The sequence below is a fragment of the Protopterus annectens genome, chromosome 3.part1 (assembly GCF_019279795.1).
Source record: "Protopterus annectens isolate FY-2018-M chromosome 3.part1, PAN1.0, whole genome shotgun sequence".
Lineage (NCBI taxonomy): Eukaryota > Metazoa > Chordata > Ceratodontiformes > Protopteridae > Protopterus > Protopterus annectens.
Genome location: NC_056732.1, coordinates 1,466,829,533 through 1,466,855,466, shown reverse-complemented (window position 1 = coordinate 1,466,855,466; position 25,934 = coordinate 1,466,829,533). Strand labels below are relative to the sequence as shown.

Here is a 25,934-nt window from a genome sequence, read left to right as displayed (position 1 = left end):
ATAGTTCACTGGAATGGTAACTGGTTATTTGACTGAACTCATACCATTAAAGTCAGCGGTATATGCTGTAGACAAACAAATGTCACCTGTGGTATTCCATAGGGTTCTGTCCTGGCCATCCTCCACTTTGGTATGTCTTTGTGTGACGTAAAAGAAATATCAAGAGACCTTGGCTAACCAAGTTTGCTGATGATAACATACTGTGGAGTGGTTATCAGTTCCTGTTCTGTTACTCAAATTCTTCATCAAGGGCTGGACTATCAAAAGCCTAGTGTAGCAGCCATAGACTTAACACAAAGAAATGTAGCATAGTTTCCATTTGTAAATTAACATAATTACTTGTTATCATATATATGCTATTCCACTTAAATTTGACACAGTCATCAGAACTTGGGTACATATGTTGATAACAGGCTCTCCTTTGACCTCCATGTCTGTGTAACGGATAGAAAATCCTTGTACTTTGTACAACTTGTCCTTTGTGGTATCTTCTCAACGTTGAAAGAAGCTTAGTCCCATTTTATTCATTCCTTATTAGGCATGTCAGTGACTATGATACCCCCTTTAGCATGTATCTTGCTAATCACCTAAACCAGCTTGAGAGGTCTCAACATTTCCTCATCAAACATCTCAGATCTCAGTACCCTTAGTGACTTTGACAGACTAAAAGCCCTGTCCTTCAACTCAGTGTCATGCAGACTGCTGAAGGATAATTTCTGCTAATTCTTTAGTGATATGAAAGGCCCAGTACTCTTTTAACTCCTTCACCTAAATATGTCCATTTTAAAAAGCTAGCACCCATCCTAAAGACCTAACCTTATACTATTACATCAGTAAAACAACAGATGGCATGACAGTTACCTAACTCATCATATCTCCATATGCTTATCTATTGATCACCACTGCAGTAGCCTTAGCTACATCGGTTATATCCTGCTAAGGATATAACAGCCAGCAAGATTCCAAAGCTTAAGGCCACTCTCCATGCACCTAACCTGTTACCAGCTCAAGCAGTGCTGAAGAACCTAGGTCAGTAATACCAAATACAAAACTCTCAGGTCACTGATAGGTTGATCTGAAAATGTGTTTTTTGAGTGTTAACAAAAGCAAACACATTTCCCTTAAGTTTTGTCTGTCAACTCAAATTTGAAAAATGAAAAAGAAAACAGAATCATGCACTATTCCTTTGCAATACCTATCTAGAGATACGTATTTATGGGTGAATTGAGTATTTTCAGTGCTGCCATTCCAGGTGTGTCTTTGTGGCACTGAATAAGCTTTCTCATGCGCCTAACTCTTTAGAGAACTACCGTCTGCTACTCACACTTTCTGTCTAGCCGTCTTCAGATTTCTAGATCTGCTATGTTTTTCTCTTGCCAGTGATTACTCTGAGGTCCCTGTTCTCTCCGTGTTTCCATTTCATGTCCTAGATAATGCATTCCTCACTTCCCTTTTCTATACAACCACCAAAAAATAAAGAAAATAAAACACTTGTTTTGTATATTGCATCCCATCGCTCTAAAACCGCCTAGCTTCTTCATTTTTATTTATTTATTTATTTATTTATTTATTTATCCTTTGTTGACCAGGTTAGTCCCACTAGGCTAGTGACTTCTTTTAAGGGGACACCTGAGGGAGTATTTATACTACTAGGGGAAATTTAGCACAGGACATAGAGAAACTTCACATGGTCTTTTCAGTAGGTTCAGTGAGACCTTTTATGTCCACCTGAGTTACCACCGACTCAAGCAGATGAGACCTTAATGTAACACTTCATTCAACAGACGCCATACTCAGGAGTGCAACACCCCCTAATGCTATACTGCAGTGACAGTATTGTAATTACCTGGAATGGAAACAGAAGGCACAGCCTTCCTGCACAGAGGTGATTATGCAATTCGTTGAGATGCTACCAATGCAGTGCATCTCCTGTGCTAAATTATTGCTTGTCTCTATGTCCCACTTGCAAATATTGTGCAAAAACATTAAAGTAATTTGACAAAATGTTGTAGAGGTGTGCTTTTTCCAAAATTTCTAAATTGTTAAACTGTTATTGTTTCATCTTGATATTTATAACATTTTTTTTAGATTCTAAATTGTTTTTCCATTTTCAACAGTTACTGCATTCCTGAGTGCACATTCTTATGTTAATGCTGTGCTCTGATTAATATCACTTATTGCCTCTGTATTCCTTTCTAGAATGGGTTTGGTGACCAAGACTGTGTACAGGATACAGCAGGTTATAAGAAAACGACTAGATGAATAAATGGATGGATGGAGGTCTTTAATTGTACCCTGCTATCATTTGTGCTGATTAGAAAGTGATAAGTAGGTGAGGATGTAAGCTATCAATCACATCTGGATGAACTGCAACTCATCGATTACTTATCTTTATAGAAAAATTGCCAGCAGTGATGCCTTGTCTTTTGAGTTGTCTCTTTTCTTCAAGACAGTCTGATTGTGAAGTTAATACATACATATATATAGGTAATGAGATTTGATGAGAAACACACCTCTCAACTATCCAGATTTGCACAGAGTGTCCAGATTTTTGCCTCATATTTTACTCTATTCTTCATAAAATTTGTGATTTTCTGGTAAATCACTGGGATGATCCGAGGACTGAAGTCACCAAATAATGACATACATTTGAGTTGCAGACTTCAAATCCTTCAAAAATGTATGTTAACACTAAACCTGTTACTCTAGCAACTTTCTAAGTTTATAACAGCAATATTTAAAATCTGTCTGTATTTTGGGCCTTTGTCCCCCCATTTTGCCTGGCTTTGCCCAAATTTCTTGCACTAAGAAGTTGAAAGGTATGGATAAAACATGTTTGTGGTTTTCTTTCAGACAAAGCTATAACCAGTTGTGTTCACCCACTTGTAGCTTTGTCCAGATATAGCTCAGTGTCAGTGAACAATATATTACTTATGCATTATTTTTGAAAACTCTGAGAATAAGTCACTATAAATTAATTATCCTGTTTAACTGACTGTATATCTTTTGGAGACTCTGCAGAATTCAAATGAAAATAGACTACACACATTTGGGCAGTCCTGGTCAACAAAGGTAAACAAATAAATGCAGAGAGGATTTGTGCAAGTAAAATAAAAGAAACAGTAGTGTGAGATAAAAGATACTACTGTATGCAAGATAGGCAACAGCACTATTTCCAAGTAGTTGTAGAGTAATGCAGGGTATCTGCTCACTTCCAGTCTTGTGATCCTGCAAGTGATAAATCGTTAGTGTCGGTGGCCACTAAGTGACAAAATTGAAATGACATATCCACTAACTGATTCTTGTAGATACCTGTTCTGTCTCTGGGTAATCTGTTTGGTGTTTTTCCCCACTGATTCTCAGCCTGTAAATCATCCATCTTTGCAGCTAGAAGATCCACAGGCTGAGAATTACTGGGAAAAGGCACCGAACCAATCGCTCGGAGACAAAACAAGTCTGTACCAGAATCAGTGAGTAGATACGTCATTTTAAGTAGTTGTAGAGTGACAAAATTAAAAGCAAAAGTGCTTTTTAACATATCAAAGGTTTATGTAAAAACTGAAATAAAGAAATAATCCAGACTACTAGTCATAGAGATGATCTTGAATCATCAAAGGTAATTTTGGCAAACAGAAAAGCAATGAAAATTGTTTGTCGAAACTGCCTTCAACAAACAATTCGACAATTGTGTTTTTTGCAGGGGGACAGGCCTTGCTGTACCCCCCATTTTAGGAGACACCCCCTCCCCTTTGACTTATATATACCAACTCCAAGACTGCACAACAGTGGAGAAAACAACAAATTCCACTGTCAGGGAAAGTAATCTTGGCTAACTTGCTGTTTTTTCATTACCCAAAATTACTTTAGATGACATGACACGCTTCCGTTAAAGAATCACAAGTAGGGAGATCAGTGAATTGGACAAAACCTCGTGCTGAGATATAATAATATAAGTAAAATTGTTTAGAAAGATGGTGACAGCAGACCCAAAGCAGAAGTGCCTTAAGAAGTGAATGAAAAAGGTTTATGGAAGAAACACAGGTTGAGAGGAAAAATATTAAACAAAGAGGAATAGAAAGCTATAGATGTGGTAAAGCTGGAGTGATATATTCTCTCGGTTGTAAGGCATTTGGGAGGCCTAGTAGGTTTTACAGAAAAGTATACATGATAAATTAATAGAAAAGCCTATATGAAAATATCACCATCCACTTTCATTATGAGGCATCCAGGAATTATGTAGATTCTTCATGAAAAGCAGTCTTTTTGAATGTCTTTCACATTGTTTTGCAGTAGCTTAAATAATTTCTTTGTCATCTTGGCTCATTTAGTACAGACCACCTATTTTGGGCATTATCTATGGTGCACAGTATTCTCTAGATTGGAGAAAACAGATTGCAGACTGTGTGCCATGTTAAGGCTAGCAACTCAGTGGTGTAAAAATTGTCTCTCAGGTGTTGTTTTTGTCTTGACTAATACATCAAAAGTGGTTACTTGCTGTGGATAGTGGGTTGCAGGACTGGCCTGCTCCAATCTGCACCAGGGACCCATGCAAATGGTGGAAGGAGTCTGTGTGCCCCTATTGGCCTATGTGTGCCTGTCATAAAACACACCTGTCCTGGGTTAGGCTACTGGACAACTGTCCAATTGTCCATGTAGGGTTACCTAGAATAGTACTGTTGAACTAAGGATTGCTCCATTCAGCATAGATTCACTGACAGGATGGAGATTGGAAGTGGATGACATGATAGTAAGAAGGAGGCTGGACATCTTCTGTATCCAGGATACAAGATGGAAAGACATTGCAGCAAAGCCACTTGGCTTTGGATCCAATGTCTAATACTCGGGAAGAAGACAAACTAGAAATGGTGTTGGCACTGTGGTGAAGGAGAAAATTCAAAAGACAGTGAGGAATGTTATCAGAATTAGTGACAGATTTCAATGTAAGGACAGGGAAGTATTCATAATTTCAGCCTATGCCCCATAGCAGGGTTGTGATGGTAAGAAAAAAGTGCATTCAGGCAACACGTGCAGGACCTACTAGATAAAGCATGACAACATGAGTTGATGTTGATAATGGGTGAACTGGCTGCACATATCAGGGCAGACAGAACAGGATATGAGGATTACCTGGGTCCACATGGGTGGAACAACAGCAATAATGAAGGAGAGACCATTCTAGATTTTTGTCTATCAAATGGCTTGATGGTAGCCAACGCATGGTTCAGCAAGTGAGACAGTGACCAGATTATGTACAAGAGTGGCCAAAATGCAACTCGGGTAGATGTCCTCCTAGTAAGAAAAGCACAATGGAGTAGAATCTTAAGTTTGTAGGTTCATAGGTGTGTACTAAGCTAATGACCACTGGGGCCTTTTTAAGTCTAGCCGTACATCCCAAATCTCTGACAAGCTCTGCTGCCCTTGATAAGAGTAATCAGGGGCTTAGAAGATGAAACATTTACAAGCAGGGGCCTGGTAAATGAACCATTTACATGCTGCCTTTTTCCTATTCCCCATCCAGTTTTCCAAAGTGTGCTTGAATTGGGTTAGGGAGGAACTCTGCTTCATGTGGAAGGGGAGCCTATTCCAGAGAAGAGGTAGTCTCTGGGATACATACCTGTCTGCCCAGCAGGTACTATTTATATCACAGGCAAGGTGCAAGTATACAGAATGAGTAATTCTGGTGCTGCTAGTTTTGCAGATATGGAGCAGGTCCATCAGAGCGGGTTATGGCAATGCTTTATATGTCAGGCATAGATCTCACCTCCGTAACCTGTATGAAACAGAATACAGGGATGGGGCTTTGAGGTGGTCTGCAAAGGACATGTTATTTATGCTCTGTATTCTTTTAGTGAGGAACCTCTGTGGACTTTCTAATTCTTGGATGTACCTAGTTAGGTATATACCAAAGGGGGGATTATACTTATAGTTCTGATGAATGCCAAATCCAATGGAACAATGACATCCTTGTTCCTAGATGCCAAACTATACTATTTGTTATAGGTTGCACAGTATAGAATGATTTCCTCACTACCACAGATAAATTATTGTAAAAGGCTTGATTACTGCCCACATGTGTCCCTAAGTCCCTGACAACTGGGTTGATTCAGGGCTGTGTTGTAAATATGGTAGTTACCAGTGTGGCTGACTTCCCAAGGGATACTATTTTGCATTTTTTAGCATTTATCTTTAGTCCATGTCTGACACCAGTTATTTGCCTGTGTCATCCCTTCTTAGAGAACATTAGTGTCAGTAGGAGATTCTTTGACTGCTCCTAATTTGCAATCATCTGCATTTCTGGTCAGCCAGAGGCCCTTGATGTTGACCTTGTCTTCAGATAAGTAGATTCCAAAGAGGTGCATTCCAGGACTGATCCCTAAGGGACTCTGCTAGTGAATGGACTCTTTATGGAGGTAAACTCCCCAATTCTAACTTCCTGGGTCCTGTCTGTGAGCCAGTTGGCTAACCACCAGGTGACATAAAAGTTTATACCTATCCTTTTGAGTTTCTTAACCATGCCTGAGTGGGGTATTGTGTCAAATGCCTTGGCCTAGTCATGGTAGGCAGTGTAAACTGTTTTACCCTCATCCGTTGCTTTGGTGACCTTTTCAAAGGAGTCCACCAGGTTGAGTAGGCATGATCTGTCCTTCACAAAACCAAACTGGGTTGGGTCCAGTGTCTGGAAGTTTCCTATGTCATTATTAATTATTTCCATGATGATTCTCCACATGGCTTTGTATATGAGACTAGTGAGACTAGTGAGTGGATCCATAGTTTCCAGGGTCTGTAGATGACTCACCTTGGTGTTGAGGGATGATGGTTGCCTTTCTCCATTTGTGAGGCATGAAACCTGTTCGAATGCTATGGTTTAACAGTGATTCCAAAAGGGCTGAGTGATCATTTTTCATGCTACATACAAAGAAGTTCAAATATATAGGATATGTAATGGGATGAAGTAATGGCTAGAGAGTCTGAAACAAAGTTAAAAAAAAGCACCTAAATGGAAATCCCTAGGTCCAGATGCAGTATCTAACTTCTGGTTAAAAGTATTAACATCTTTACATGAAGATTTAGCCATAAGTAAAAACTTTTTATACGTGCACCCCAAACAGACACCAGCCTGGCTAACAACAGGAAAAACAATACACTGCTTAAGAGTGAACCTGCAAGCTATCCTAAAAACTATAGACCAATAACTTGCCTTCTGACAACGTATAAACTATACACTGGAATTGATGTCAAGAGAGTTTATAGTCATTTAGAAGAAAGTTCAATTATGGCAATAGAACAAAAAGGTAATAAAAGAGAGTCATATGGAACAAAAGATCATTTATGTTAAATAAAAACATAATGAAGAACTGTAAAAGGGGAAGAAGCTAAGTATGGTATAGACAGACTACAAAAAAGCATTTAACAGTACCCCACGTTCATGGATAAAAGAGTGCTTAAAAATGTATAATATACACCCTACACTGATTGATTACATTACAGTGACCATGAAACAGTGGCAAACCATTTTGCAGTTAAGCCGTGATAAAGGACAAATTATTATTCCAGGGATAAGGATTCAAAGGGGGATATTCCAGGGTAGCTTTCTATCACCACTGCTCTTTTGTCTTGCCCTTAACCCATTAAGCTGTCTGATTAATAGATTAGGTTATGGCTATAATTTGGCGATCAGAAAACAACAAAGTGTAAAGACTTCTCTTCTTTTTGTAGATGATTTAAAACATCAGATGAGGAATTGAAAGCAAAACTGCAAGAAGTTAAAACTTTTCAGGTGATATAAGAATGTCATTTGGTCTTGATAAATGTGCAGAAGCAACCTTTAAAGCTGGAAAACTGCAGCACCAAGAAAACAGTTTGGGACAGCAATGTGATATAAAAGAACTTGAGCAAGAGGGATCATATAAATCTTTGGGAATTGATGAAGGATCAACAATAAAACATGAACAAATGTGAATAAAACTTAGTAAGGAATGTTTTAGAAGACTTAATACTAAAAACAGCAATGACATCTAGGAACAAAGTCCAAGCTATAAACCAATTTGTTCTTCCTGTCCTAACTTACAGTTTTGGAGTGATTGATTGGCCCCAAATGTTGATGGATAGTTTGGACAGAAAAACAAGAAGGATGCTTCATGCTCATCAAATGATTTATAAAAATCAATGAATACCAAGACTATATATTCCCCATTCTGAAGGAGGTATGGGCCTCCTCAAAATTGATTACATGCAGCTATCTGCAATAGTGGGACTGCATACATATCTGCTGACCTCACAAAACCTAAATGTAGTAAAAGTACTGAAACATGAGGATAGCAAGTCTAAGGTGACTTCCCTGCAGTTTAGCAGAAGCATATTGTGTCAAGCGGGAATGGAAATCAAACAGAAGTAGATAAAAATCAGGTAGCAAATGAATGTGCCAAAAAAAATAAAAGAAAGAATATAAGGTGAAGATTCAGATGAGAAAGCAAGAAATCTGGAAAATGCATAATTATAGTTGCAAGTATAAAAAACTCTTGGAACAACCTCATGTTGATAAGGATCAAATGCAGGAATGGTTAAGAAGAGGTGAATTTAAACCAAAAGATGAAAGGTTAATATTGGTGGCCCAAGATACTGGACTACATACAGAGTTTACAAAGCCCATTGAACATGTGGGAGAAACAGACAAATGCAAGTTTTGTAAAACAGAACTGGAAACAGATGCACATCTCATTGCCAGTTGTGATACACTGATTGCTGAAGGACTGTATACTGAAAGGCATAATAATGTGACAGGACTGTTGTATTGGGGATTGTGCACACATTATAATATTGAAGTAGCTGAAAAACACTGGAAACATGAGCCACAAAGCATCATAGAAAATGATGAAGTTTATATCACATGGGATCATCCATTACCAACAGTTCATAAAATAGATGCAAGAAAACCAGATATAGTAATCCAGGAAAAGAAGACAAAATAGCATTGATTGTTGAAATCACTACACTTAGTGACTACAGTGTCTTACAGAGAGACACAAAGTCATAAAATACCAGAGTTTGCAGGCAGAAACGAGGGCAACATGGAATAAAGAAACCCAGACCGTAGTAGTAGGAGCAATGGGTCTTATAAAATAGTAATTACAGTCATACTTAGATATGTTACTGATGCATGTAACTCCATATGAATTGCAGGAGTCATTACTGAGCGCATTGCGAGTGCTGAGAAGAGTACTTCTGGCTAACATCAAAGATTGAAACAAAACTAGTTTTATACATTTTAATCATACTTTGACTTAGGAATGGAGTACATCCCCGTCGTGGTATTAGAAACCCAAAAGACTTGGAGAAATTAATAAAAAGCAGCCTGTGATAATGGGGCTCATCGATGCAGTGTTCTTGGCCTTAGAGAGAGCACTGAGGATGTATTCCTTAGTGAAATTAAAGGGTGTTATATATGATGACACTTCCTGAGAGGAGCCTGGGGGGAGGACAGGAGTAAAGTTAAAGCTGAATTAGTCTACCAGTTGGTTTGCTATATCTTCTGTCTGAGTATTGGTGGCTCCATTTACAATTAGCTCTGCACACAATTGTGCATTGCATTTGAGGTTGAAGACATAGCTAAAGAATGCCTTGTGGTTGTCCTTGGCCTGGGAGGCCACATTTACCTCAAATTTGGCTTTGATAGACTTTATTTTCCTGTTGTTTAGTTTGATGACAGTGCTTTTATCTTGCTGGATGCTGCACCTAATTTTTGCCATGATTTTTTCCTTCTGTTATACAGCCTATTGATGTTAAGATTCCACTAGGATTTCAAAGTTATCTCCAGTGAAACAGTCGGACAGCCATAAAAACCATTGATTGCCACAATCATCTGTAAGCAATGATCAGTGAAGGTTCTAAGGTTAACAGAGACTATCCTGAAGACCTGGAAAATGACTGGACAGAAAGCACAAGAGTTCAAAGAAATACTCATGGCTCTAGAATCTCAGGAATTAGAGAAAATAGGTGCAGATGAAGATAAAAGGCAGCGCTGAGAGCAGCATGTGTGAGGATTATAGAACAGATACAAGTCTGAGCCAGGTGTAAGGTACATAAGGAAAGGTGGTGATGAAATGTAGATGTCCAGGAAGTCATCAGAAGAAAGGAGCAGTGCAGGAAAAAGTGGGAGGTAGAAAAGGTGGATCAGGCTAATAAAGAATATTGGTTAGCTAACAAAGAGGCTAAGAGATCAATTGCAATAGTGAAGAACAAGGCATCAGAGGCACTCTATCAGCTTATGGAAAGTGATTCAGCAGATAGCACAAAGAAATTGTATCAGGTTGCAAAGCAAAGTCAGAAAGATAAAAATAGTAGTCATCAGATACCCTTCATAAGGGATGCCAGCAACAACTCACTCACCAGTCCACAGGGCAGATGAAAGAAATACTTCCAGCAGCTTCTGAATGAGGAAAATCCCACAATATGTACAATCCCAGACACATCCTGCAATGAAAGAAGAAGGCCGTATCTGGGGCAGTACAGACACATCCTAAAACAAATAAGGAGTGTCCGCCTTAGAAGAAGTAAGAACAGAGCTAGGGAAAATTAAGTCATGGAAAGCAGCAGGCTCAGATAAGGTCACAACAGATATAATAAAGATGTTGGGTGAATTAGGGGACAAATGGCTTCTGAGGGTACTCATAGCAATATGGAGAGAAAGGTGTATTCCAGAAGACTGCAGAATAAACATACTAGTGCCTGTGTACAAGTAGAAAAGGGACATTTACAACTGAAGGCAATATAGAGGTATTAAACTCCTGTCACACTGCATGAACGTTCTGGACATGGTGACTGATAAATGAATACTTAAAGTAGTAGAAAATAAGATGGAAGATGAGGAGTTCAGATTCAGATCAGGAAGTAGAACAACCAACCTGATGCATGTAGTAAGGCACATACTTAAGAATAAGCTGGACATGAGGAAAGACTCCAAATGGGCATTCCTAGACTTGGAGAAACTATATTATAAGGTCCAAAGAAAGCTGCTTTGGCAGTCCTGCTACAGTTCAAGGTCCCAGAAGCATTGTTAGAATTAGTGCAGGCTATGTGCAAGGACTCAATGACTCAAGTAAAGTAGAGAGTCGATTATCCAAACTAATTGGGACCTAGGGTAGTTCGGATAATCAAATTGTTTGGATAATCAGACATATAATTGAACCTGATACAAAACTTCTAAAATCTTGTTTTTTCTGCATGCAGGAATACACTTTTCAACCATTCAGTCATTCCAATGAATAATAAAGAATATTTTTCACACACGAGCTGGCTACAAGCTCAAAAAATATGCTTAAGCAAATAAGTATAATGTTTACATATTCAGACTTTATGATTTTTCCTACCCAGTTTGCCAGTTTGTTGTGTATCTGCAAAACATAAAATCACACAGTAAATACTTAAGTAATATATGTAATCAGAGCTGCTATGCATATTTTGTTTAACTACTGCTGTGGAATGCAATGGGCTTCAGCACAAATTCATTGCAATTATAACTAAATTGAGTGTGGAGGTCATACAGCTATTGAAATGATACAAACATATGTACAACTGCATAGCCTAGAGAGGTATGTGTGCGTGTGTGCATGCATGTGTGTGTGTGTGTGTGTGTGTGTGTGTGTGTGTGTGTGTGTGTGTGTGTGTGTGTGTGTGTGTGTGTGTGTGTGCATGTGTGTGCGTTTGTGCGCATGCGTGCGTGTGTCTGTGTGTGTGTGTGTGTGTGTGTGTGTGTGTGTGTGTGTGTGTGCGCGCGCATACCTGTGCATGTGTGTTTGAGAAAAAGAGAGAGAGAGAGAGACTGAAGGAAGAACACGGTGGATAGACTTTAAATGCACTCGAAAAACAGTTTTCCAGCAGCTTCATAATACCATGTCTCATCTGCATAGGACCTGCAATGTTGTCATTCCTCTATCAGGTACCGGCTAAACTGAAAGAGATAAACTGTCCTTTTAGTATGTGTGTTGGGGTTTAATATATGTAATTTCATCAGTAACCTCAAAGGTGAATGTAATATGGGGGCTGTAGCATTTTGATTTGAAATAATTGTCGACTGTGAACCATCCTAATAAAGCAAACCTGCAGAGAACACCTAATAAAGCAAAAATGGGCAGACTGATCTTTCAAATAGTTGTCAAGTCCTAGTACACAGAAGACTGGAAAGTAGAGAAGAAAGAACCTGTCTGGCAGACAAACATGGAATGGAGATTGATGTTCATTATTTTTAAACATGCAGTTCTTTACATTATAACTGGTGCTACAGAGCAAGTGAAAGGACCCCATTCAGGACCTGTACATAAACACGCACACACACACACACACACACACACGCACACGCACACGCACACGCACGCACACACACACACACACACACACACACACACACACACACACACACACACACGCACACACTCTCTCATTTATTGTATTCAGAGACATTCCTCTAGGCAGATGTACCCTTTTCTGGGATGACCTAAAACCTTTGATATGGTTACATACCTTGTACAGTCACACTGTATATGAGTGAAGACTGAAATAATCAAACCTAGGGTTACATGCTATATCTTGTTTACACTTCATATCTTTACTCTTCTGTAATTGTATGCTGACAGACCTACGAGTAGTGTGTACATATCTATATATCTGTATCAATGCATATATATATATATATATATATATATATATATATATATATATATATGTATATATATATATATATAGAGAGAGAGAGAGAGCGATGCATATATTCAATGTTAATCTCATCATCCTGCAGATGTCTTACTTAAGAAACTTTCTGTTTTAAAACACCATACGCAGCCTTTCTAGTATAATGAGTCACAGTTCATTTGCACAGTAAAATATAAAACACATTAAAATTTCTTTGAAATATATGAGTCAGAGCCCTGTGTGACTCATGTTTCTGTGGTGCTAGAATTACTGCAGCATTTCCAAAATGTTGTATTCGCATTCATTCATTCATTCTCCAGTGTGCACTTTATCCATATTAGGGTCACACAGTATGCTGAGTCTGTCCTAGTATTCAGTGGGCACAAGGCAGTGAAACTAATCCTGGAAGGGAGGGCAGTCTATCTCAGACTGCACACAGAGGTCTGTAGCACTCTTCAAGAAAAATCTTGATGATTGGAGGGGAGATAGGAAATTCACCCCGGGAATCACTTCTGTGGCTCTGCTCGACAGTGGCACAGGAAAATAATTTTTCTTGGGTGGTGAAAGCCAGGGTACCCTTGGCTAGGCTTATACAGGCCCTAGGGCTAATAGCCTAGTACCTACCTATGAACCTATGAACATATACAGGCACTATGGAGAATTGCCATTTTATTTACCATATGTCTTTGGGGTGTGGAATGAAACTAGAGCACCAAGTTAAAACCTATACGTATATAGGAAGGGCATGCTGACTCCATACAGAGGGGTCTACATGTGGGAACCGAGCAAATCAGAACACTGTGAGGTGATAACATTAATAACTGCACCACTGTGATGCTTTTATGTCTACATACAGATTTGAAAAAAGTGTGTATTGCAGATAGCTTTTGTAATTTGATTTTTCTTTAAGCAAAACAATAAGCCATTTTACTAGCAATCTCTTTTGAGCAGGATCAGTAGACACAAAGGGTTTTAAGAAACTTGTTGGACGGTCATGTTACAGAAGTGCACAAAAGTATTCTTTATGATAGGTTTCGTTTTTCAAACATTTTTTGTGCATTTTTTTTCTTTATTTTTGTTTTTGTTTATCTGAATGGTAAGGTAATAATAATATCTCTTTATTTGTTTTTCAGAATGTGGAAGAACATTCAACAGCACTTCTGGAACCATAAGCAGCCCGACTCACTCATTTACAGATTACCACAATAACATGAACTGCACATATCAACTCATTGTCCCAGAAAACAAAATTCTGGCACTCAAGTATGCTACCCTTCTTTTAACTATGATCTAAAAATGTTCATAGAATGTTGCTTTAGTCAAAAATGTTGTTGCCTTTTAAGAAATTATCTCAGAAAAATTCCTGTGCAAGAAAAAAAAGGGCTCACTGGCAACTCTATGTACTACTGTTCTTCCATCAGAGGAGACATTAAACGGAACCCCATTGGCATGAGTTGGTGGTACCTCAGGTGGATGTAAAAGATCCCATGGCACTTGTCAAAAAAGTAATAAAAGTTCCCTGATGGCCTGGCCATATTCTCCTTGTAGTATAAGTACCACGTAGGGTGTCCCCTGAAAAGAGGCTACTGGCCTAGTGGGACTAATCTGATAAGCAATGGATAAATAAATTAAAAAAAAAGAAAAAATACTATTTTTTGTATTAACCACACTAGTACCTTGATACAGACGTATTGTTTTTCAAACTCAGCCTGGGAACAGTGTCTCATTATCTGAAGTAGTAACCAAAAAAAAAAATGAACCAAACAAGCAATAACAGCTGATCAGCACGTAATACCAGGAAACAAACTTGTATAGAAATGGTCAAAAAACTTTTAATAACATAAACAAGGATTAAGCACTTTCATAACAAGTACTTCTTCAGAATCAAAGCAGTGCACAAGACACCATCTTAATATACCCCTCCCAAAAATCACATGATCATATAACCCACTGTTGAAAATAAAAGACACAGTACTGTTAAAAATTCTTCTTGAGAAACTAGATGTATAAACATCAACTGAAAAACACACTGCAAAAATGCAAATGCCACCCTTACAAAATGGTTCTGGCCTTTACAAACTGACATAGAACAAAATACACTTGTTTAAATAACAAAATATTTCAGTTTTAAGACAGTAGAAATGGACACTCCATCATTAAGGCTGGGGGGGGGGTAGTGGCATTCAACCTAAGCTGTTTGTCCCCCCTGCTTCCTTTAAAATAGACATTTTGCTGATTGACTTAAAATTATTTCTTAGAAAGTTCAACTTAGAGTGTATATGTTTGGCAATAATACTGATACCCTTGGTTTTGTGCTTAAATGGAGTAGTACTTTTAATCCACCTATACCCTTGTCTGTGATCACATTCGAAAAAATGGTGGAGCTGGATTTTAGGCTGTTGAATAAGATACATTGTAATAACAAAATAGGGAATCTTAACACACAGGAATTAGCTTTGTTATATGAATTAGCTAAAAACAAAAAATTGTGAGTCATGAAACCTGATAAGGGGGGAGCGGTGGTGGTGATGAAAAGAGATGACTATGTGCATAAAATGATGGGCCATGTAACTAACTGCGATTTGTATGAGGAAACATCGTTGAATTATATTAATTTAGCTTACTGTAGAATTGATTTTTCCTGCAGGATATGGTTGATGAGGGTGAGATACTGCAGTTACACCAATTTTTGCATGTATCATTTCTGATAGTCCCATGTATTTTTGGAATTCCTAAAATTCATAAGTGCATGACTGATCCACGAATGAGACCCAGTGTAAATGCTAGGAGGTCTAAAACTCACCCCCTAAGTGTGTATGTTAATACTATGTTAAAAAATTGTTTGCAGCCCTTTGAGAACATATGTAAAGATTCATGGGATTTCTTGCTTAAAATGAAAGATGTTGAATTTTCGAAGGATAGTGTATTTTTGACTATAGATGTGGTTGAATTGTACAACACCATTTCTCATGAGCAGGGGTTTGAATGGTTCCATGATTTCCTATGTGAATGTACTGATTTCAACAACAACACTGTTAATGTATTAGTACTATGCATGGAATTGGTCCTGAATTACAATTTTGTCGTCTTGGAAGGGCAATACTTAGGGAAAAGAAGGGTGTTGCAATGGGGGCATCATGCACCCCCTTTTTGCAAATATTTTTTTACTACAGTGGGAAAGGAACATCCTCTTTAGGCATTATAACGAAAAACCATGGAGATTATACCTCTGTTTTCCTGGATGATATTTTTATTGTCTGGGATCTATGGGGGAAGTTGAAGGCTTTATGGAATTCCTTAATGCATCCACCACCTTTCCTAGATTCACCCATTGTGTTCACTCTGAATACATTAATTACTTAGATGTTTCTATTTCTAAGGATTATCAGAGTGAAAGATGGGTGAGTAACATCTACAGAAAACCCACCCTATAGTAACAGTTTACTGCACTTTGAGAGTAACCATCCTATGCACCATAAGGTTGGCATTATCAAAGGACAGTATGTTAGAATGGCCAGAATGGTGTCCACCCAGGACAAGTTGATTGAGGAATGTGAGAAATTAAGGGATATGTTTCTCAAAAGAGGTTATCCTGAGAATTTAGTTTCCCCTATCTGTGATGAAATAGTAGAAAGGAGATCAAATGGGGAACTTGTTCCCCTTATTCTCTCTACGTACCCCTCTAGTTCTCAAGTTGCCAGTGGAAAGTCTAGGATTACATCAGACATGAGACATGCTTTTATTACTGAGTTCTGCAATGAAGCCATGGAAATAAAAAACACTATAACTAAGAATTGGCAGATATTTTCTCTGTTTAAAGAAATGGAGACCGTAGCAGAAGCCTGTCACAAGGTAGTATATAGAAGGGTTTGAACTATTAAAAACTTCTTGGAGCATGCCTCAGTTCATTGTGAATATGGCCAAAGTAATAGGAGGTTGGGTACATACAAATGTGGCCTTTGCAAACACTGTAATGATATTTTGGAGGCCAATCATACTACCATTAACCATTTGACCATTAAGTCTAGCTGTTTTTGCAATTGTAATAGTCTTGGGGTGGTGTATGTGGCCTTGTGCCAAATATGTAAGGGTAGTTACTATGTGGGAAAGACCAAGAGAAAATTCAAGGAGCGCAGCTATGAACACAAAGTTGATATCAGGAAGCAGGATCATAGGAACTCCTTTGCCAAACATATTATAGAGCACCCAGAACATTTGTTTTTGGTTCTTCATGCTTGAGCAGGTTATAAAGGATCTTATGGGGCCCTTGGGAAGACACTCTGGAGGAAAGGGAGTTGCACTGGCAGCTTAGGTTGAATGCCACTACCCCTCCCCAGGCCTTAATGATGGAGTGTCCATTTCTAGTGTGTTAAAACTGAAATCTTATGTTATTTAAAAAAGTGTTGTATTTTGTTCTATGTCAACTTGTAAAGGCCAGAAACATTTTGTAAGGGTGGCATTTGCATTTTTGCAGTGTGTTTTTCAGTTGATGTTTATACATCTAGTTTCTCAAGAAGAATTTTTTAGTATGGTGTTTTTAACAGTACTGTGTCTTTTATTTTCAACAGTGGGTTAATTCATCATATGACTTTTGGGAGGGTTTTTTTTAAGATGGTGTCTTGTGCATTGCTTTGATTCTGAAGAAGTACTTGTTATGAAAGTGCTTAATCCTTGTTTATTTTATTAAAAGTTTTTTGACCATTTCTATGCAGGTTTGTTTCCTGGTATTACCTGCTGATCAGCTGTTATTGCTTGTCTCATTATATGAACTTGCTCAGTTACACAGTAGGCAAGTGGAGGGTGAGGGAATCAAACAGTAGACTACAGTAAGTCACTCAAGAAAAGGTTATACAGTAACATCATATTCTGTTGGACTGAACTGAAGATTTAACCAATGAGGTTCAGTACCCTACTGCCTCCATCCCAGCCCTTGTTCTCTACACCACACATACACATCAGTAGTTTAAACTAGAAAAGTAGGTGTGCTGTATAAACCTGTCTGCAGCTTTCACTTGAGTCCCCAAGTTACAAAGCACCAAGGATCCAACTCATTAAGCACGACTTCTTGAAAGTCAGTCCCACAAAAAAAAAATTAAATGTGTTTTTTTGTAAGAAGCAAGCCCCCCCCCCCCCCCCCATCCCCATGTGGTGGCAAGCTCCCCAACCCCCTTGAATTTATATATATATATACACCAACTTTATGGTCACACACATATAAAGGAGAAGGTTTGCAAAAGAATGGGATCATGGCCGGCACACATTTAGAAAATACGTCAACAGTGATTTCTTATTGAAAATCACTATCAGGGGCACCAGCTTCACTGAGTTCTGTTTGATGAACTAGTTCCTTAGTTATATGTAATTTGAGGGCCAGTAGATCAGCCCTGCATTCATTCTGAAATTGATTGCCAGAAATAAAGAATAAGCTCAGAAAATGACAGATAGGTTCATAGGTAAGTACTAGGCTATCTGCCCGAAGGCATTTATAAGCCTAGCCAGAATGTGTTGGCTTTCGCCACCCCCTTAGATTAGTTCCCTGTGCCTCTGTCTAGCAGAGCCATTGAAGTGATCCCCGGGGTAAACTTTCTGTTTCCCATACACTCGTCAAGGTTTCTCTTGAAGAGGGTTAGTGAGGAGTTCTGCCTAATGTTGATTGGAATCTTGTTCCAGAGCATGGGAAGTCTCTGGGACAGTAATCTATCCCTCCAGCACGTCCTATTTATTGTTGTGGTGAGGTTTAGATCCCTGGAATGTGTGGCTCGAGAGGATATGGTTTTCTTTAGGTGGAGCATGTCCATCAATTCTGGGTTGGACATGGCCTTGTATGTCAGGCAGAGATCACCTCTGAGTAGGCGGTATGCAACCGAGTACAGCTGGAGTTTCTTCAGTCGAGCTGCATAGGGCATCTGCTTGAGGCCAGTGATCCTCTTGGTGAGGTACTTCTGTGGTCTTTCCAGTTGTTGCAGGTGTCTTGTAAGGTACATCCCAAATGGGGCATTGTACTCTATGATGGGACTGATGAGTGATGCATAGAGGGGCCCAATGACCTCTTTCGATTTGGATGCAAACCCTTTTGTGATTACGTGGGCCACATAGAAGGATTTTCTAACCACTTTGGCAATGTTATTATCAAAGGAGAGGTTACTATCTACTTGGTCCCCAGATCCCTTATTACATCTTCCGTATTTAGGGGGCTACCACCTATGTGGCAGTTTGTGGGTACTTTGTTTTTTCCAAAGGGAATGACTATGCACTTTTTGGCATTTAGCTTGAGGCCATGGTTTTGATACCAGGTATCTGTCTCAGTGAGACCCTTTTGGAGAATGTCTGTGTCAGCCATCGTCCTCCTGTGCTTGCTTGTACCTCTGAAAAGCATATGCCGAACAGGAGGGGTCCTAGGACTGAGCCCTGGGGAACGCCACTTGTAACCGGTTTAGAATCAGACCTAGCTCCCGCAACTCTTACCATGTGGGTTCTGTTCATGAGCCAGTTGGCAACCCATCTCATGACGTAGGGGTTTATGTTCAGGTTGGTGAACTTGTCTATAATACCTGAGTGGGGAATGGTGTCGAAGGCCTTTGCAAGGTCTAGGTAGGCTGTGTGGACCCCCTTTCCCTCATCTATAGCCTTGGTAACTGTCTCAAAGAAGTCCACCAGGTTTAGGAGGCATGATCTGCCATTAACAAAGCCGAACTGGGTAGGGTGCAGTGTTTGGAGGTTTCCAATGTCTCTGTTAATGAGATCCATGATGATGCACTCCATAGCTTTGCAGACCAAGCTAGTCAGGCTTATAGGGCGATAGTTTCCAAGGTCTGTTGTGGCTTCACCTTTGTGGAGTGGAATAACCGTTGCTGTGCGCCACTCTGTGGGCACGTAGCCTGTGGAGAGGCTGAGTTTAAACAGTGTGTTTAGGCGAGGGGTTAGTTCATCTTTGAGTTCGTGTAGGATGCAGCCTGGGACACTGTCTGGTCCCATTGATGCTGTGTCTTTGGCTTTGGAGAGAGCTGTTTTAACCTGAGTGTCTGTAATTTCAGGGGCACTACATTCTTCTGGTATAGTTATGGGGCTTGTTGGGGGTGAGAGGAGGGGTGAAGTTTGCACTGAATCTGTCTGCCAGGATGTTGGCTATATTGGTCGGTTCAGTGTATTTTGTGCCATTGGACAAGATAGATGGACAAGATACCCAGTTTTCACCAGGTTTGATTACGTTGTGATGCCTTTGGTTCATGCATATAGATTGTGGAGGAGGAATAAATAGCTAGAAGTCGTCTTTCTTGATTACTGCAGAGGGAGTGGCATCAGGTGTTCTTACAGCAATTCTTAACAGAAGCTGGAATTGTTGCCCCATGGCATGCAATGTTAACTGAGACCTCATGGGAAGGTACTGGCACATGAGGACATGGCTACAAGAAGTACTGTGCACTCACAATTACAGAAATAGTTCAGAGTCTCATGTATAATGGCAGTCAGTTGCTCTGCTTCATCCATCTCTTATGTCTCATTGCCAGCGCCTCATACTTTGCACTGAAAGACAATATCTATAGTGCATTCTGACACTTGTATTTGTGTGTGTGTTTTTTCACTCTGCTGCAGTATCCATATTGTACAGTTTAAGTATCTGCAAGCAAGCATTGAACCTCTACCAAATAATCTTTATTTAATGTTTTGAAGTGCATAGATAGGTGAGGTCAGGTATGGCATATTGGTAATGAATATGAACAATGTTTACAGGTAGAAAAAAATACCAATTGGATTTTTGGGTGGAAGAAAAGTAAGTATTATCACAAGTGTATGAGAACACTTGTGCTACAATAAATACAAGAACTGGTGGCACAACTACTATTTCAGTGGAAACAGGGGCTATTACAGAATGTTTATGTATGATGAAAAAGAATTAAATGACTGTTGGGAAAACAAATTGTGCAGTGAACTGAGTGGATAGATTATTTTAAAACAATAAAGATGGTTGTAAGACTTGGGCCTTGGAAGAAGAATACACCAAGTCTGAAGTGTGTAATGTGCTTAAGACAGCAAACAGTTTCGTACATATCATCTTTCTAAGCAGCAGAAACCACTATGGAAACAAGTCGCTACCTAAGCTAAATAGGTTAATACATTATGCCATGGATGTAGATTTACCTGCCTCCCATGAGAAACTACTGCCATTAGTCAGATGTACAAAAACAACCAATGTACACAAGTCATGAAATTCCTTAAATAAGCTGTATAAACTATCTAAACAATTACAAGTGTATTTTTACATCAGATAAGGAGTCTTGAAGAGGCTGATGCCGTTTTATGTTCAAGAAGCAATTTGAGTAAAGGGGTTTACAGTGCTAACTAATATTAGTCATTGAAGTGATAATCTGTTCAAATAAGGTTTCTTACCACAAAATTAGTAATTTCTGGTTATCCTTATTTGTTTTCTCAAAAAAAAAATTTGAACACTAATTGCATATTGGAGTAGAACTAAATTGCACAACTAATAATACCAAAGGCTGCAAGGATGTTTAAGTGTTACTTAATATGATGAGTCCTTGTTGTGCTTCATGACAACAATATATCCATAACAAGCACATTAGTAAGCCACAGACAGGGGATCTATGTTCAAGAAATATTCTCCACATTGACCTGTAGAGAGCACAGAATCTCATACATTTGGGATTTAGATATCCATTGCTCAGCACCTGTGTTGACCCTGCTCTGGACATATTAGCAGTAGTGAACAGACAGCTTCTAACTGAAAAGTTTGGAGAGATGTTCAACATTAGATCACTGTCGCAGTAAGCTACATAGGTTATATTCTGCCAAGGATATGATCACTAGCCAGTTTTCAAAGCTTCAGGAAACCTTTCAAGCACCCTATTTGCTATGGGGCCCAAGGAGAGCCACATAACGGCTGTTTAGAGTGACCAAAGCTTCAGAGCGTTCTTGCCGCCAAAGTGCACTCTCACTGGTGGCATCATGGAACTCATGGTTGGCTGATAAGTGCCCTTAAAACCTTCAACTTCATCATTATATAAGAAAATATTTCTTTCTTTAACTACATATATTTTATGCTAGGAATTGTTATTTTAATAGACTATCATTTTAGATAAAGGGTTTTTTTTTAATTTAAGAATGCTTGTTTGAAAGACTATGTTAAAATGTCTTGTGTATTCATTTCTTTGTTTGGGTATAGAAACATTGTCCTTGGGCTGGCTCTTGTGGCTTTGGGATACTGTCACTGAAGACTGCACCTCAAAACTTTTATTTTTCTATCAGGAGTTTTCCTGAATTACCAGGGATTCACTACTCTCCTTTCAGGCTTTTTTCTTGGTAATTTGTGTAGAATTTACATGCTGTTTGTTGTTTCCTTCCCTCATCTGCAAGACAAAGATTTCCCAAGTGTCTTCATGTATCAGGCTGGATCCCCCACTACATCAGCTGCCATTGAGTGACTGTGCTGTTGCCAGACATGGTTCTTTAAACTGCCCATCATTATCTCTTGAGTTCTCTGGTGAAGCTACTTGGGAAACTGTAAAGGGATGGGAGTTAGAGACATCCTCTGGGGCTGTTAGGTTGTCCTCACCAATCAAGGGAAAACCACTCTTTGTAGTCTTGGGAAAAGGAGCAGACAAAGTCTTGCACATAGCTGGACTCAGATGCCTGATTCAGGGGCTAGAACCCCTGACATGAATCAGTTCTTTTCCAGGGATTGTGCCAGGAAAAAATCCAAAATGGTGATAATATTTCTCCTGTTTCTCTCACTGTGGAGAGGGAATACTTACTGGGTTTTTCTAAAGGATTGCTTCACATCTTTAATGTTTTAAATCCTGTTCCTTCACTGACTTCCAGTAGAAAAAGAATGTTCCTAAAAAGTCAATTAAGTTATACAAAGTACTCCAGACATACGCTTTCATAGGTGTTTACTAGGCTTATGACCACAAGGGCCTTTTTAAGCCTAGCCATGCATCCCAAATCTCTGACAAGTTCTTGTGGCATTGATAAGTATAAGCAGGGGCTTGGGAGAGGAACCATTTACAGGTGGCCTCTGTCCATTAGAGACATAGGTTCAAATCAGATCAGGGATGAATTTCCTGTTTCCCATCCAATTGTCCAAGTTACACTTGAATTGGGTTAGGGAAGAACTCTGCTTCACAGAAATGGGGGAGCCTTTACCAGAGAGGGGGTAGTCTCTGGATGCATACCTGTCTCTCCAGTAGATCCTATTTATATCACAGGCAAGGTTTCAATTTTTAGAATGGTTAATTCTGGTTCTGTTTGTTTTATGGATATGCAGGAGGTTCATCAAAGTGGGGTCTGACAATGCCTTGTATACAGAGCATAGATCTCCCCTCAGTAGCCTGTAGGAGACAGAATACAGGGATAGGACCTTGAGACAGTTTGCAGAGGACATGTTTCTTATGCCCTGTATCCTTTTAGTAAAGAACCTCTGAGGACATTCCACATGATGTAAATGTCTGGTTAGGTACATAGCAAAGGGGACAGTGTACTCAATAATAGGTCTGATGAAAGCTGAATATAGTGGAACAATGACTTCCTTGGACCTAGATGCCATACCTTTGTTTATAAGTTGCACCACATAGAATGATTTCCTCACTACTGTAGACACGTGATTGTAAAAGGCTAGATTATTGTCTATATGTGTCCCCAAGTCCCTGACTACTGGGAAAACTCTTAGTGGTGTGTTGTCAATATGATAGCTACCAGGTGTGGGTGACTTCCTGAAGGAAAGTATTATGCATTTCTTGGCATTTCATTTTTCTCCATGGCTCTGAGCTCTGACACCAGTTATTTGTCTGTGTTAACCCTTCCTGGAGAACATTTCTGTCAGTGGGGAATCAATGACAGCTCCTAATTTACAATCATCTGCAAACTTAGTCAGCCAGAGACCACTGAATTGGCCTTGACTTCAAAAAAGTAAATGCCAAAAAAGAGCCATCCCAGGACCGATCCCAGAGGGACTCCACTTAAGACTGGCCTCTTTGTAGAGGTGGACTCACCAATTCTAACTTCCTGGGTTCTGTCTGTGAGCCAGCTGGCTATCGAGCAGATGACATAAGTGTCTGTACGTACCCTGTTCAGTTTGTCAAGAATACCCGAGTGGGGTATTGTGTCAAATGCCTTGGCTATGTCAAGGTAGGCAGTGGGAACCATTTTGCCCTCATCCAGTGTTTTGGTGACCTTCTCAAAGAGGTCCACCAGGTTAAATAGGCATGATCTACCCTTGACGAAATCAAATTGGGTTGGGTCCAATATCTGAAGGTTTCTTGTGACATTATTGATTACTTCCATGATAATTCTTTCCATGGCTTTGCATATGAGACTTATGAGACTTATGGGTCTGTAGTTTCCAGGGTCTGTAGATGGCCCACCTTTGGACAGAGGGATGACTGTTGACGTTCTCCATTCATGAGGCACAAAGCCCGTTTGGAGGCTACAGTTAAATAGCAGTTCCAGATGGCCAGATAGGTCATGTGTCATGCTATTTAGATGCCATCCTGAGATATTGTCTGGGTCCATTGATGCAGTGTTCTTGGTCTTAGAGAGAGCATTAAGGACTTGTTCCTTAGTGACAGCAGGGGCAGTTATATTTGATAGTATTTCCTGAGGGAAGGTTGAAGGGGAGAGTGAATTAAAGTTAGAGTTGAATTTATTAGCCAGTAGGTTTGCAATATCTTCTGGTTCAGTATAGGTGGCTCCATTTACAATGAGCTGTGCACACAATTGTGTATTGCGTTTGAGGCTGCAGACATAGCTAAAAAATGCCTTGTGGTTGTTCTTGGCATGGAAGGCCAAATTTACCTCAAATTTGGCTTTGATAGACTTTATTTGTCCTCTAAGTTGTTTGTTTTGTTTGATGAGAGTGTTTTGTATCCTGCTGGGTGCTACACCTCCTAATTTTTCGCATGATTTTCGTACATCTGTTATACAGCCTAATGGTGTTGTGATTCCACTGGGCGGCTTGCTTTTTGAGTTAGTTCTGTGCTTTCATCTGCTGGTTACAGCTGCCTCTATGCAGTTATTAACATGCTTGTATAAGGCTTCTGTGAACAGTTCCAGGTAGACAGCAATTTTCTCAGAGTTTATATGAGTTTGAAATTTTGCCAGGTTGTTAATAGTAAGCACTTATCTTTGAGTAATTCCCGAATATTCCAGTATTAGGTGCAGTTCCAAGTTTTATTTTTACTTCTGATCTTACCAGAGAAAACATTATACTAGGGGGAGTGCAGCACTCTCCCATATTATTGAGGGACCAGATCCAGTATGGTTGCACCCCTGGTTGGTGTATTGACAATCTGGTCCAGGGAGTTTGTGTTTACAAACTCCAGAAATCTCTGTGCTTGTATGTTTTGTGTCATATATAATTCCCAGACAATAGTGGGGCAATTATAATCACCCATGAATATCGTATTGAGTTGGATGGTGAGTGTTTCCAACAAGTTTAAATACATGGTATGGGTTTCATGAGTCATAGAGGGGGACCTGTAGCTTGCAAGGAAGTGGTGTGGGAATTTGCTTATGGTGAATTGAATGTAGAGAAACTCGAGTGCTTTGTTCTGTTTGACCAGCCTTTAGGTATATTTATTTTTTATGTAACTCAGGACACCTCCATGTTTAGTCCCTGTCTATGCAGTAGTTGGTCTAAATGTGTGGAAGGCATTATAACCTTGCACTATTGGTGTGCCCTCCATGGCTTTAAACCATGTTTCATTGACTGCACAGACATCAACATTCTCTAGGGTGAAGACAGCTTCTAGGGAGTGGAGTTTTTTTGTTTAGACTCCTAGCACTGAGCAGTCACACCTTTAGATTTTCTTGGTTTTGATTTGCTATGTCAGAAGTACTTTCAGTTTATCATTGGCTAAAAAGGCACTATGGGAAGGACAAAGTTTTAGCTGATATTTAAAGCCTAGAGGGGAGAGGTGCAGACCATCCCTGGCAAACCAACATGGCCTTTTGACCATCTCCTTCCATGGTGACAAATATTGCACCCCTTTAAAATGACAACAGAAAGTAAGCCAATTATTAAAGTAAGTCATCTTTTGTTCATATTGTGGCATCATCCGAGCCGATGCTGCTCAATACTAGGTTCATACAACCTGGGACACAAATGTCGAGAGTTCCAAGATGTCTATCTTCATATAGTCTAGGAAGGTATGCCTCAAGTCATTTTCACACCACGGACCATGACTTTGTCATACTGGTACGTGTGGTGCAATTACCTGAGTGTGTGTGCGTGTGTG

The 25,934-nt window shown here is 39.4% G+C and overlaps 1 protein-coding gene across 1 annotated transcript in view; it reads left to right on the top strand.

The window, feature by feature from the left end:
• The window catches only part of LOC122797794 (cubilin-like), a 2,156,354-nt gene that overhangs the window by 1,699,844 nt on the left and 430,576 nt on the right, over positions 1-25,934 (top strand). The window contains 1 exon segment of the mRNA XM_044066315.1: positions 13,818-13,947. Within this exon segment, the coding sequence (XP_043922250.1) occupies positions 13,818-13,947 (130 nt within the window).